Consider the following 14,854-nt stretch of genomic DNA (forward strand, 5'->3'; position numbering starts at 1 on the left):
ATATTTTTCACTTATCCTGACTTAAATTAATACTAAATATTGAAGAAGTATGTAAAATAAAAATTCTGAGTCAAAGGGTTATGAACATTTTATGATCTGTTGAAAGATAAATATGAAACATTAATTTACTTTACTTTACGACAGACATCCTTAAAAACGATGCACTTGAAATTCAAGAAAATTTATTCAATTTTTTATGAAATAGTTTCTCAGAAAAGTGCTCAGAACCAAAATTTCAAAAAGTTCTCAAAATTTTCTTCACATGTTTAAGCATACGAATATCTTCGAGCGCAATAATATCGATTTTATTTTAGCAATATTTTTATCATTTCAAATCTTTATTTCTCTTTTTATCACGCCCTTATAGAATGTAAAATAAAAGGATCAAAGTTTTTTCTGTCTTGGAACTATAATATCTACCTTTAAAAAAACAGTTAATGCTCTAAGTTCAAAGGAAATTTATTTTCGAATATTTTTTATTTTATGTTTAAGTGATTTCAGTGACTTTGTTTTAAAAATCAATATAAACTACTTACTTTAATTTTTGTTTGAGGCATCTTCTACAGTCTGTAATGTTATTGCAAGCATGAGTTGACGCTGTGTTTGAGATATACATATTAGCATGTGATTGTTGTCTATTATTGCAAGCAAAATGCGGAAAAGGATAGTATTAGCATCAAGTTACTAATGCTTATAAACAATAGAAAATGTCTTTTATTATTTGACACTCTTATTATTTAGATGCTTAAGACACTTTAAAAGATAAATCCAAGAATGTGTGTTTAATTTCATCATCATCTTTGGCCTGTCAGCCCGGAGTGGGCCCTGGCCTTCTCAGAAACTCTCCTCCCTCTCAGCAACGGTTTTCTAGTTTTTACAGTTCAGTAAGAATGCGTCCTTATATACAGAATCGAACCATCTGAGTTTGGGTCTCCACCTTGGTGTGTTCTCTTTGCTGACTGCAATGTATTTTTTTTTCAAACCCACTTTTTTTTAGACCCACTGGAACAAGAAAGCGGGGAGGACCGCGGTTGAGATGGGTTGACTCAGTGGAATCAGATTTTCTCGCAATTAATGAAAAGAATTGGAGATCAAAGGTGAATCAGAAGTCGTCATAGAGAAATCTTCAGAGGAAGGCATTGGCTCACATTGGACTGTCTGGCCAACTATGATGATGATGATGATGAAGCCACTCTAGTTTTTATTAAAACATAAAGTCTAGTTTAAAATGTAATAAATGAATTAAAATTATTTTATTAAACTCTATTTTCTGTAGGAAAAAGAGTTTGCTGATTTAATATAAGTAATCATTATTTCTTTTTGTGTCTCTCAATTTCTCTTATACACATAATTTTGAATTTCTTACAAAAATGTGTTAAATTTGTGACTTATATAGTGATATTCAAATTCTTTTTATGTAATTGATATTATTTTTTATTTTAGTTGGTAAAGAAAAGGAACCTGCTTTATCATATGGCACAGAGGCTCAAGAAGAAGGTAAGTTTTGCTAAATTTTTAAATATTTCGTAATCCATTTTGCGTTTTTTAAAAACATTATTTTCGAAGCAGAGAATGGGGTAAAATAATTGTACAATTCAGAGCTAATTCTTTTGCGTGATAAAATCTCACGAAGTCTGCTATTGATTACAGAATCTTTTCAGTAAAATTCAATCATATGGTCTAGATATCACATGAAATGTCTGAAAAAAAGAAGAAAAATATATTTAATTAATTATAAAAATAGCTACGAATCTATTCTGTAAACTTTTGTTTTGAAATTAAAAATGCGTATAATATTTTCAAACTCTTATTGAGAATAAAATGAAAAGTTATTGTATGTTATTTTTCGTAAATGACATCGAATTTTCAGTTTCTTCCATACCTTATTCAGAAACTGCGACACATGCTGCAAAAAATAGTTTGTTCATTTATTAAATTTATAAAAAGAGCATTTAATAAAACTGAAACTATAATATTTAAAAAATCATTTACTCATTCGATACGAGTATCTATAGCAATTTTAAATCTCAAAATTGTAATATTGGGAAATATTGTATTTGAACGCACACTGTTAGAAAATTTTCTGAAAAAAGGGCTAAATAACAGTTTAATTGCTACTTTACCATATTCATACAAAACAGACAAATAACTATAAACTAAACTGTATTCAAACAGTTAACTGTGTGAAAAACCGTTTTTTAACTGCTTTAACCTTATGCGGTTAAAAAAAAAAACATTTTATCCCATGAACTAGGCCCTCCTAATAAAGCCACTTAGTTCTTTGCAGCTGAGTGCATATTATAGCCGAGAATGCTGTTTCGTCAATCTCATGACTGATGTGTTGACATGGTTCATTTGACGAAACACAACTCATCCACAATCTAACTCCAATGCCCTTTACCAAACTACAAGCGTAGCTCTAATGTCAAATTTTTTTTTGATTTTTGAAACCATGTTAGTTGTAAATGGTGAAAAAAAAAACTATAGTTTGGTATTTATGGTTTTTAACCACACTAGTTCTAAACGGTTTCAAAACCGTAAAGGTGAAAAATTTTCTTTAACGTCAACTTATAGGTAGACAAGCTGCTGCCAGTTATTTTACAGTACAGTGCATCTTATGAAATCCATTTACATAAATGTGAAAACATTAGTAACACTTGTTAATATAATTCAAATTATCATACTTTCACATTAAATATTTTTTTAATTAATTCCTTCCATAATTCTTCCATAGTTCATGCCTTTTTACATATTAATTTACTATTAACTGATTAAAGATTAATGACAAATAAACTAACTACTTAAGTTAAATATAATAAATTAATAACGAATCAAACTATAACTTCCTTTCATTAAAACACAGACATATGGTGCGAAATATTATTTAACTCAAATATATATTCTCCGATCTTAAAATCTGCGAACTTCATATCAAATTGACGACGATGCCAAACGTCGATATTTGGCGTTGACGTAGGCGTCGAAAAGCGACCGACACAGCTTTCAATTAAATTTTTCGTCGTTTGCAAAGAAATAATTCGATATTTGACATACTGGTTCTCGGAAACAGGTATCTCATTTTCTGGATCGTGGAAGCTACTGAACACAACGCAGCTTTCTTCTCGTTTTCAGTACTTTCGTAGTTTCCTTCGCCAAACTAATTAGCAGTTCAAGAGCCCTCTTTTCTTCCTTCGCTCGAAGTTGGTTTCTGTGTACGAATAAAGAGTGAGAAGTCGTAAAATGTAAATTACACTCCTTGTCATTTGGCGTACTTCGCGCATTGAGGGAGTTTTAACAAATCATGGAGCTTTAACACTGAGAGTTAGAATTATACTTTTCCATGTAGTCGATTGACAGAAATTTGAAACATGCTGCATCTATAATAACTTCAACCCACATAATAATACATTACACTCCTTTTATCTGGTACGAAAATTGTGGCTTATGTATTTGATTTCCTAAAAATGCTATTCAAAAAATAAATAAAATATTTGTACTGTTAAAGTTTTTTGAAAAAGTCTATGTTTTTAAATTTCAATTAATGATTCTGTACCGTTAAATAATATTTATATGTACTCGTATTATAAAATTAGTTTGAGCATACACTGTAATTTTTGTAGGTTCCTTAAAACAATCAAAAAATAACTAAATAAAATTTTAAGTTTTAAGTACTATGTTTATAGGGAGCAGTATATGTAATAATATTATAGCACCACCGCAAATCCGTCACATATTTTTCGACAGTGATGCGTATTAGATCTAGGAAGAAAAAATTCTCTTTATTAGTTTATCAGAAAATCTTTATTTATAACATTTTAATTTTATTTCCTTTTTCTTTTTAGTTTTGTGTCAGATAATTTACATATGTTGGAAATTGAATTACAATTTTAATTACTAATATTATTGGAAAAAATTGGTTTGAAATTTATACCGACAAAAAATTTAGCTTTTACTAGCATCAGCTAAGTTTAAGCACTCTGGGTAGCTGGAAAGTGGTTAAAACTTGGATTGTAATGACTTTTGGGGGATGATATTATGCTAATTCCATTTTTAGTGGTCTGTAAACAATTGAAACTTGCTTTGGAACCAATCATGTAGTTTCAGTAAAAGTTTTAGAGCTGTAGCCAGTTAGAAAGGGTTCGACATTTCAGTAACCGGCCTCCTTCCTAACATGTAGGATAGCTTGTTTATAAAAAGTAGTAATAGTTATAAAATTTGTTTGACTAAATGCTATTTTTGGTCTGAAATGTAAAATAAATTTATTTTTATTGATGCAACTTTAGTCTTATGTACTTTACAAAAAATTACTACCTTTGGTAATAATAAATATTGGCATTCGCAGCATCAATGATATAAATACTTATTATGGCCATTTTGGATTTATGCAAATTCTATCATGTCCTTCTGATATCTTATCCAATGTATTGAAAAACATTTAGTTCAATTTAATCGCTTAAAAAGTAATTTTTACAAATTTTTTCTGTTAGTCTTTATCAAGCGATTTTATTTTCTGAAAATATTATTGGTTTTACTCTCTGAAATAGTATGCGAAATCTATGCAATTTGATTCAAGTAATTCTTTAGACAATTTTGTGATAAATACATTTCTTATATGAGTCTAGAGGATCTTATTTCCTGTCCAAAATGTGCAGAAATTCTCAATAATGTGTAAAAAATGTGAAAGATTGAAATCATTTTTATGCGATAATTAAAAATAATGAAATCATACGAATAAAAATGTGTAATAAAATGTGTAATTGAAAAAAATTTCCAAAAATATTTCTTTTATCGGATTATGAGTTTATTCTTCTAAGCTACATATTTCTAAGAAAAAAAATTGCATTTTATCTCATTATTTAAAGCTTACCGCTAACTTTTATCTCAATTTATTTTGTTGAAAAAAATAGATGTGTAAATAGAAAAAAAAGCCTATTAATTATTTTGTTTCAGTTTTAATTCTGTCAAATTCCATTTATATATCTTTGACAAAGTGCCGAAATCACGAACCTGCAAGTTTGGCAACTTTAACGGTGCAACACAAGTTTTTTTTCATCACGTGCTTTTTATGAAATTTAACGTAATTAGAAAACAATGTTAGTGAAAGTTTTTTCACTGAACTGCTGGAAAAGTGTGGGGAGGGAAACAGTGAACAACAACGTAAAAAAAAAGTGAGTACTTTAAAATCAGGCCAACTCTCAATTCTCTTAAAATCTTCGATTTTAACTCCATTCACTACAACATCTCTTTATCTGTTCTGTTTCTCCTTTTTTTTTTTCAACCTTCCCTCTTCAATCTAAAGGAAAGAACAAACGACGCGCCAAACAGTAGCAATTACAAAACAAACCCATAAACAAAGTAGAAAAGTTAAGCCTCCAATTGATTCCTTGTGCTCCAATTTCGACACAAAAGAAAGATAGAACCCCGCTGAAGAATAGGGATTTAGGGGGGAATGAAGATGTAATTAGACAAATTAGAAAAGGGGAGTCGGTCCCCTCTGCTTAGTAGAGGGGATTGGAACAGATCTTATTTTGTTCTTGAGGCAGCATTATTTCTACTTTATCGGACCAACGGACAACTCGTTAATGAGAAAGAAGTTAATGATGCAAAAGTATGAGAGGAAAAGGGAAGGAAAACCACGCCAAATTTGGCGTTAGTTGAAGAGAGCTTCTGTTTTTAATTTCTATGAACACCAAAACACATTTGGCAAAGGTTTATCATTTAATTTACTATCCTATATATATATATATATATATATATATATATATATATATATATATATATATATATATATATATATATATATATATATATACACATCACATCTTCATTTACTATTTCTGAACACTTTTATTCAATAATTGCATTGATTTTTTTGTTTTACGCCAAAGTTGGGAAATAAAAATACTTATTTTTCAATAAAAATAAGTAAAAAAAATTCATAACTACAATGATATTAAATAAAGTAGCTTCATTACAGGAAAAATAACTGTTCTCATTGTTATTAATAAAGCTGTTTCTGTAGAACTATATCTATTTTTTTTTATTATTATTGAAAGTTGTTGTTTAACTTAAGTACAATTAATTTATATTTAAATTAAAATTTCTGAACACCTAAATAGAATAATTAAAGTTAATTTGTTTAAAGCCACAATTACAAATTATAACAGTTATTTTTCACTTAAAATAAATATTGCACAACATAACATAATAACTACATTTTTATTAAACAATGTTTTATTACATAATATAGTTATTTTCATTGTTATTGATTTTATTAACAATTTTTATTAACTATTTTTTGTTGAAAAACCATTGTTATAAAACCAAACAATGAATATATTGTCAATCAACTTAAAGGCTAGTAAAATTTGTATGATTCTTTAGCTTTAAATACAATGATAATTAAATTTGTAAACATGTCTAAATGATTATTTAGCTTAAGACAACTATCCAGCTCATTGACATGTTAAAGATAAATTTAGAAATTTTTTAATTGAAAAGCCTAACTTCTTTTTAACTGAATGAATGCTTTAAAATTTCTGTGAAGCGTGTAATTTAACAAGATTCTAAAACAATTTTTTTTTTTTTGCAAAATTAATCAGAAGCATAATTTTTATTTATCTTTTGATTTGTAGACACATATGCAAAGTTTTAAGTAATTATAGCAATTCGAAGACAACTTAATTTATTAATTCAATTTAAAATAAATATTTGCTTTATAAACTAACATAACTATTGCAGGTATGTGATTTTTCTGCTAATTCATGGAATTTCGCAAATCTCAAGATCGTTGACTCATAAACTTCCTCGAATCTGTAATTTATATTCCGACAAAAATCTCTTGGAATTCCACTAATCTAAAATTTAAATTTCGTTACTGACGCAAAATCTCGTTAACACGACAAATACCTCCCTTACTAGCACCTGTTTTTTCCCTTCTTAAGTTCTAAATTTTTCTAAAAATTCTTCAAAAAAAAAAGTTCTTCTAAAGTTCTAAAAGTTTTTTCTAAAAGTTCTTCAAAGTTCTTCCTAATTTTTTTTTGTTCCTAAGTTCTCATTCACACTCGCTAATGGAAATTTTTTTAACACAGATTTGTTAGTGGAAAACGCAACTTCGGATAAACTTCAAGAAAACGAGACTGAAAAAAAATTCCATAATAACTTCGATTTTAATTTATGAACTACTGAAGTAAATATAAATAATCGATAGTCTAAAAAGCAATTTCTAAATAGCAAACATTCAAATAATCGTTCGCTTGATTTTTTTTTTAAAAAAAACGCTAATTTTAATGAGTATCAAAATTCTATTTGTAAGAAAAGTTATTTTATGAATGATATTTATTTGCTCCTTTTTCATTTGACTACAATTAGATCAAATTTTTAATATGATATTATGATATGGAAATTTCGAATAGCGCTCGATGTTATTGTAAATCTGTGTTTCAATCTGCATTTCCTATGCAGTTAATTCAATTGATTTCCTCTTGCTTTTTAAAATTCCGATATTCTACGACTTGTAAAATTCAGCTCTTGAATTTATAAGTCACTTTTGACGCGATGATACCACCATATTTTCGACCGACTTTATTACAGTTATTGCTACTGAAATCCACATGGTTTTTTAAATTCCGATTTTTTTCATACGATCTTATTAAGAAACGAGAAATTCAAATGCTACATTGGTGTAATTAATTTTTCATTCAAGTTATCCATTCTGCTTTTCGATCATTCTTTTAATTTTTATTTATTTATCTATTTATTTGCAGCATTGCTGTTGATTTTCTTTTAAAATCCCGATATTATTATGTACCGAAAAATTAAAATCGAGCACCTAATCATTCACTATTTGACGCGATATAGTTTATGCAAGCAATTTTTTGGCATATTTCTTAAAATCTCGTTATTTTTAATACGATATTATTCATTACAATACGTGAAACTCGAAACTTGCACGTGTTTTTATCATCAATCTTTTTTCAGTTTTTGCCATGTTCAAGAATTTTTTTTGATGTGATGCAAAGTGAGAAAAGGGGGGATTTTGCCTTTTTTTAATATATTTATCTATATTCTTTTATGTGTTGATGAGAATAATTTATCAGATAATTTTTTTCTCTTTAAATTTTATAAATCTTACTTTCGTGCACAAAAATAACTCTCTATTTTATCTATGTATAAGGGAGAAAAAATTAAGAACTGACGAAAAAATTATTTATTGAATAAAAATTTCAAATAACTTTTTCTTTCAGAACTCACATGCCTTCTATTGTGATTTTTATTAGCTAATTAAAAGTCGTTAAAATGTATTCGTTTACGTCAATATTTAAATCACACAATTATAGAATTTTGTTAAGAACTCACGTCTATCTACTTCTATTTAAAGTTACAGAGAATGAATCTACTGCAGACTTTCTGATCTAAAATAAATCCTTTTAGTGGCTGCAGTCAAACAAACAATTTTCATTTTAATATTTCATTTCGAAGGATATCCTGGTGACAGTTTCTTTGTGGTGATTCCCCGACTTTGTCCTGATTAATTAATATATTTGTCAAAAAGAAATTTTGTCAATATGTGTCTATGCCTGAAATAGCGTGGGATCAGATTTGATATTCATAATCATAAAAAAAACGCGTAAAAATTATTACTTCTCATTGTCCCTTTATCTATACCGAAGAAAAAATTTTTAAAGAACTTATGTATGAATCGTGATCACCACTTTTTAATCTTTTTACGTTAATAATTGCTCCTTTATAAAAAAAAAAATTGCTGTGTTAAATTAAGTAAATACTTTAATAATTTTTTTACGAATTTAATTGAAAAATATAACAGCGGGGAGATTTCAAAATCAAATGTAGATTTTAGTGTTATTAAAACATTTTGTTGCACATGAAGGTTTTGCTTATCCAACATTAAAAATAAAATAATTGAGTTACTTATTGAATAAAGGAAAAAGTCTCCATCTCTTTGAAAAGTGGACTTCCTCCAAAAATGAGCCATTGACGTTTCAACGGTTAACGAACTTCTATTGTTAATACTAACTACCGAAACGGGAATATTAATTCTAAAAGCCTTTCTCCGGAATTTCTTACTCTGTTGAAATTGATACTTCTAATCCATTCCACTTCATGCAGCATAAAACCCATTAGCACTAAAGGCAACATTCTCCGTAAATGCGGCTTCTTAGCAAGTAGATTCTCTCCAAGGAAAAAGCACTTGTACAGTGATTCATCCTACAATTGAATTACTCAGCAAGTTCCATGACTCAAGGACGTTTTCCTGTTCGCTGGAACGGACTCAGGAAGGACAGACTTGGAAGACACTACCCCCGGGAGTGGAGGGGGTGATCCTGGAAGAGAGGGGGGGTTGTGATGAATGATCGGCGATTAGCCCTGCCTAATGCTTTGTCCTCTACAGAAAACGCCTCTTGCAACAGGATTCCCTGGAAAGCTTTCTTGCAGAAGAATCCACAGGACTTGAGAAGTCAGAAATCAGATTTCTGTTGATGGATTGATTTTGATGGAATTTGACAGAACTCATGTTGATTTTATCATCATGGTTATTTGAACAAAGATAGACATATGAGATTGTATGGAAGGCTTATTATTAAGAATTTTAGCTATAATAGGCATACACATTCATTTTTTTTTCATATGTTGTTCTTACTTTTATAGTACTTATTGAATTATTATTTCGTAAAAAAAATGATTGGGGTTATTAAAAAGCCAGATGAAAAGGAAAAATACTTTGAAATGTGTTTGGAAAAAAGGGACATATTTCAAAATGCTGCTTTCAATGCTGAATTTTAGAAAAAAATCTAACCTCTACATTACTCTAGAAAAAGATGTTTACGAAATCAATATAAAAATTCGCTTTTTTTCTTTCTTTTTTTTTCTTTTTTTTTTGTAAACCCCAGAAATAATTATTATTCACTATTTACTTATTTTTAAATACAATAGTCATAGCAGAAGTTTATTAAACGTAACTAAATGTCTAAATACAATTTCTAGTATTAAAAGAGCATTGTCAGTTTTCTTAAACGCGTATTTTGCACTGCATAAGTCGACATACATATTTTAAACGTGAATTTTAAGCTTTGTCCATTTTATTGAACGCGTATTTGACCCTGCATACATGTTTTAAGAGTCTATTTTAAGCTGCGTTTATTTTCTCTAACACTTATTTTATATTACATGTTTTACACGAGTATTTGAAGTTTTGTCCATTTACTTAAATGTTTATTTTACACTACATACAAGTTTTAAACATGTATTTTCAGCTGTGTCCAATTTCTTAAACGCTCATTTTACACTAAATACATGTTTTAAAAGTGTATTTTGAGCTTCAGCCATTTTATTAGACGCGCATTTTGAAATATGCCCAAAAACTTTTCATCGACTAGCTATTTCGTGAACTTGGAGAGATTATTCACCATGTTTACCACACAAGTACATAATCGTTGCATTTATCTTATCTCTAAGTTATCATTAAGCATTTATGGCAAATAAATTTAGTCAGTGGTATCATGAAACAATGAAATATAATATTTATATTTAGTCAATATTATTCTTACCCAGCGGCATGTAGTAATCAAAAAGCACGTGCAGCAAAATAAATAAATGTGTTATAAAAATCTGAAGAAATATGCTTTACAAACAGCATACAATCTTTTATTGTATGACAAATAGTCTTCCGAGATAAAACTTGAAATATTACTATTATTTTATCATCTTTCATGCAAAGCAAAGAAGCAGTGTGAAGCAAAGCAAAGTGCAGTGCAAAGCTAAAGAATACAAAGTTGTATTCCTTAGGATAAATTTGTTTTTTCCAAATTCAAATTATTATTTTTCAAGTCTAGATTTAATCGTTTATTTCTTTACGATTAACACATTAAAAAAATATTTTTACATAAAGCTACAATAATTATTTATTTTGAAAACAAAATGTTTTGTGGAAAATATTGACGTGCAAGGAAAAAAAATCAAGAATAAATGAGGGGCAATTACGAGGGTTGGTGAAAGTGATGAGCAGAGGATGGAGCTTCCTAGTAGTGTAAAACAGTGTTATCTTTCACATGAGTATAAATATTTAACATTAACAATTTTATGTTGCAATTTGCCACTTATTTTGTTAAAACTTTTGCATTGCAAAAAAAAAAAAAAAAAAAAACGATTTTGCGTTAAAAAATGCTATAGTATGAGCACTGGCTTTGCAACAGTATTTTTTATTATTAGCTAACTTTGCTTCTGATTTAAAAAATAAATAAATTAAGCCCTGCTTATTATTCACGTAATAGTGTCAGAAATTACTTACCTATTTTTCTTTGATAATAATAAAAAAATACGTTTTAGAAATAAATTTTTATTTCTCAATTTCAAATTTCGTCTTGCAATTTGAAATTTTAATTACCATATTTTGATTACCAAATATTATTTTTACACTTACACGAAATTGGTTTATAATTATATTCCAGCAAAATATGCTCGTACGAATAGTTAAGAAATTTTATTAATTTGTTCCGGTTATGTGCTTTGTATTATATAAAGATAACCCTTACTTTTTTCGGAAGAAACATTTGTGCACTAAACTGTTGGGTAATCTTATTTTCATATAGATACCTTATACGCTTTCATAATTTCCACTCTATAATAGCATAATTTACAAAAACATTTTATCGTCTACATGAGCTTCGTTGTGCTTTTCACCAAAAACGCTCTTCTAAAAAATTAGAAAAACTGATTTAGCATTATTTTTCTAAGCCGTTCAAACATATGTTTCAAAAGTCACAAATTTTATCTAAAAGGTTTAAAATTATAATCAAGTTCACGCTTACTTAGAAATAAATTATTTGACAATTCTCAAAGTTAATTTGCTGTATTTTTTGTCCAACAAATTTCACCAGCAAATACGATTTAAAAATGGTTCAAAGAAATTAATGGCATTTTTGATGCAAAATTAATCTCGATAAATAAAATGAAGTATGCAAACAAAAATTATCATTAACAAATTTAAGAGAAACTTTTGGATATAAAAATTTTTCATCAATGACTGCAAACATTTTGCCATGATTAATCACGTTAGAGTCTTTTCAGAAAAACACCTCGAGGATTTTTTTCTGTAAATATTTGCATCCACTTTGATTCTTTTTCATAATAAAATTTCTCAATCTTCCTGCTTTACCAACAAAAAAAAAGTTCAAAATAAAGGAGAGATAATAAATATTTAATACTAAACATTTATGCAAAATGGTTTTCTAATGCGCATAGATTACTATTGTTGCTGTAGACTGGCTATTTACTGTATTGAACTTAACACCGATATTTTAATTACTAATACATTTTCCACGCGGAAAGCATTAGCTTATTAAACGAAGAAAATATAATGAAATTGCGAAGAACTGTCACTCGCATTCTATCTTGATGAAAAACCTAGCCTCCTTTGCATTTTACCACACAAGAAAACGGACATAATTTGATGCACCCTATTCCGTTGCTGTGGTAGACATAGACAGTGTCTATTTTCCTGTCCTTATCTATATGTATTTATGGAGGGGGAGATAAGATCCCTTTTTTGTCCATCTCTCTTCCTGAATCCGTTCTGTTGCAAGAAGATGGACTCTGATACACTATTCCATTTTGTATTCCCCTTATAAAAGTTTCTTGAATAGAACTCCGCCTCTATCCCATTACTTTTCATGGCAGCGATGGAAAGGAGTTAGGAAAAAAATCCTTAAGTCAAATCTTAAATCGGTAGATGGGAAAACTGAGCTCATGTTTCGACATGGGATGGCATTTTTATTGCTTCAGTTGGAAGGAAATATTAAAGTTTTAAAGAGCTGTGATTTGGTTTGTTTCTTACAAGTCACTGCCCGAACGTTAAGAGAGTTACAATCGAAATCTTAAAGATATTTACTAGTTTTTGAGGAGTGTTTTTTTCCCTTGTGATGGTTGAATTGTAATTACATTTGATTATTGCGGGAAGAAATCTTTTTTTCAGTTTCGTCAGCTCCTAAAAACTACAATAACAACACCAGTATAGTTTGTCTACGGTAGGAGCATCCCTCAACACAAAGTATGAGGTAGTCTGCTGTTATGGAAAAAGAAAGAATAGCTCATTTCAGGGAGGGTAGCTTCTGTTCATTCAGGAGCTAACACTGTAAACCGAAGGAAAAGATTCACTTTCTCTCACCGACCATAGCCAAAACTTGCCCTAAACATTGACCCCACACCCCTACTTGAAATAGCTATACCTCTTTACCCTTGCCACCGCCAAGGGTCCAGACGAATGGCTAGGGGAGTTCTTACTTGAGAAAAACTATACACGTCCCCGCACCTATCTCCAAAATGGGGTGTCTATCGATTTAAGGTAGTCGTGACCAGAAAAACTGATAGGGCCCTGGCAAAGATTGCCCTTCACTGAACCTCCAACAACTCCAACTCCTCCAGGGTGAAGGCCGTGGCTGATTAGCCCCCCAAATCTTCGCAAATAGAGCATAAATTTGAATCAAAATGAGAACATGGGGATCGGACACGTTACAATTTCAATTAGTGCAGATAACATCAGTAATACGGAGTCCTTCAGATTTGCTGTTAAATTTTATTGATTTCAAACAGAAATGAGGTATTATATATTTGCATACAGTTTGCATTGCAAGTTAGATGTTTGGTTACAATTAAAATATAATGTTTAATCCTTAGTAAGCTGACGTACATACCTAGAAGTTTTATATATTTTATAAAAAATTTTAATAACTCTACACTAAACTTTGAACTGCTATGGTAGTATTAGTAAAGTAACTATCTTGAATCTGCACTGTTAGATGAATTAAAATATGACAGATCTTTCCCTTTGCACAGCGGGTGATTGCATGAAATTAAACTGTAATGGTAGTGCACAATACATGCTGAAATGTTGTTGACATGAGAGATATATCTTGATTGCATAACGTTATAGTATGTACAGTTAAAATCTACAAACAAACGTTGATTTGTTGATAAACATTAGTTATGTTATTTTAAATTTAAAATTACATAAATCCTAGGTTTGTGTAATTAATAATTTGTGAAGATATTTACTGCCATTAGTTCTTCATTAACAATGGTAAAATAAATTATATGCGCTGTTTATGAAAAAACAATAGGTTTTCATGATGATAATATAGAAAAGAGCAAGCATTAAAGTTATTTGTTTAGTTGTGGATTTCGCTTAACATTAGATTAACCTAAAAATTTCCTCAAGATTATCAAAACTTAAATATTTATATCTGTTTATCAGAAAGGAGAACTGAGCACATTTTTCGACATGGGATGGAAATTTTTATTGCTTCAGTTAGAGAAAAATGTTTAGTTTTAAATATCAGCGATTACTACTTCAATATAGATTTCTTTCAGTTTCATCAGCATTCGAAGACCACAGCAAATAATTGCTAATTCTTCAGTATTCAAATATATATTTTTTACCTATGCCAAATCTTAAGCAGGTAGGAAAAAAATTTAAGCTCATGTTTCGACAATTGGCATACAATTCCGTGGTGTATTTAAAATTTGATTTCTCAGAACTTATTCAGCCGACTTCATTCAAATTTTGAATTTTGCATTCGATATTAGATATTTTAAAATGATGTAAAAAATTGTACACCTTACAACTAAAAAACATTTCGTTTATTAATAAATAAAATAATAAAAAATAACAAATATTTACTGAAATTTTTCGCTTAGAATTATCTTTGGATAAACGAATTTTATAATTTATAAAATGTCTTCAATATGCCTAAAAAGTTCTTGAAGCATAGCGAAATACGCAAAAAGTAAAATTAACATTAAGGGGTCAAAATTTTATACCGCTCTCCTGGCCGAACTA

General features: G+C 29.0%; 1 protein-coding gene across 1 annotated transcript in view; it reads left to right on the forward strand.

Annotated features, from left to right (window-relative positions):
* The window catches only part of LOC107437991 (netrin receptor UNC5C), a 300,076-nt gene that overhangs the window by 200,017 nt on the left and 85,205 nt on the right, over positions 1-14,854 (forward strand). The window contains exon 5 of the mRNA XM_087165445.1: positions 1,444-1,497. Coding sequence (XP_087021571.1) covers positions 1,444-1,497 — 54 coding nt within the window. The remainder of the gene's footprint in view (positions 1-1,443; positions 1,498-14,854) is intronic.

The sequence above is a fragment of the Parasteatoda tepidariorum genome, chromosome 1 (genome assembly GCF_982258835.1).
Source record: "Parasteatoda tepidariorum strain Cologne lab strain chromosome 1, Ptep-v5.0, whole genome shotgun sequence".
In the NCBI taxonomy this organism is placed as follows: Eukaryota; Metazoa; Arthropoda; class Arachnida; order Araneae; family Theridiidae; genus Parasteatoda; species Parasteatoda tepidariorum.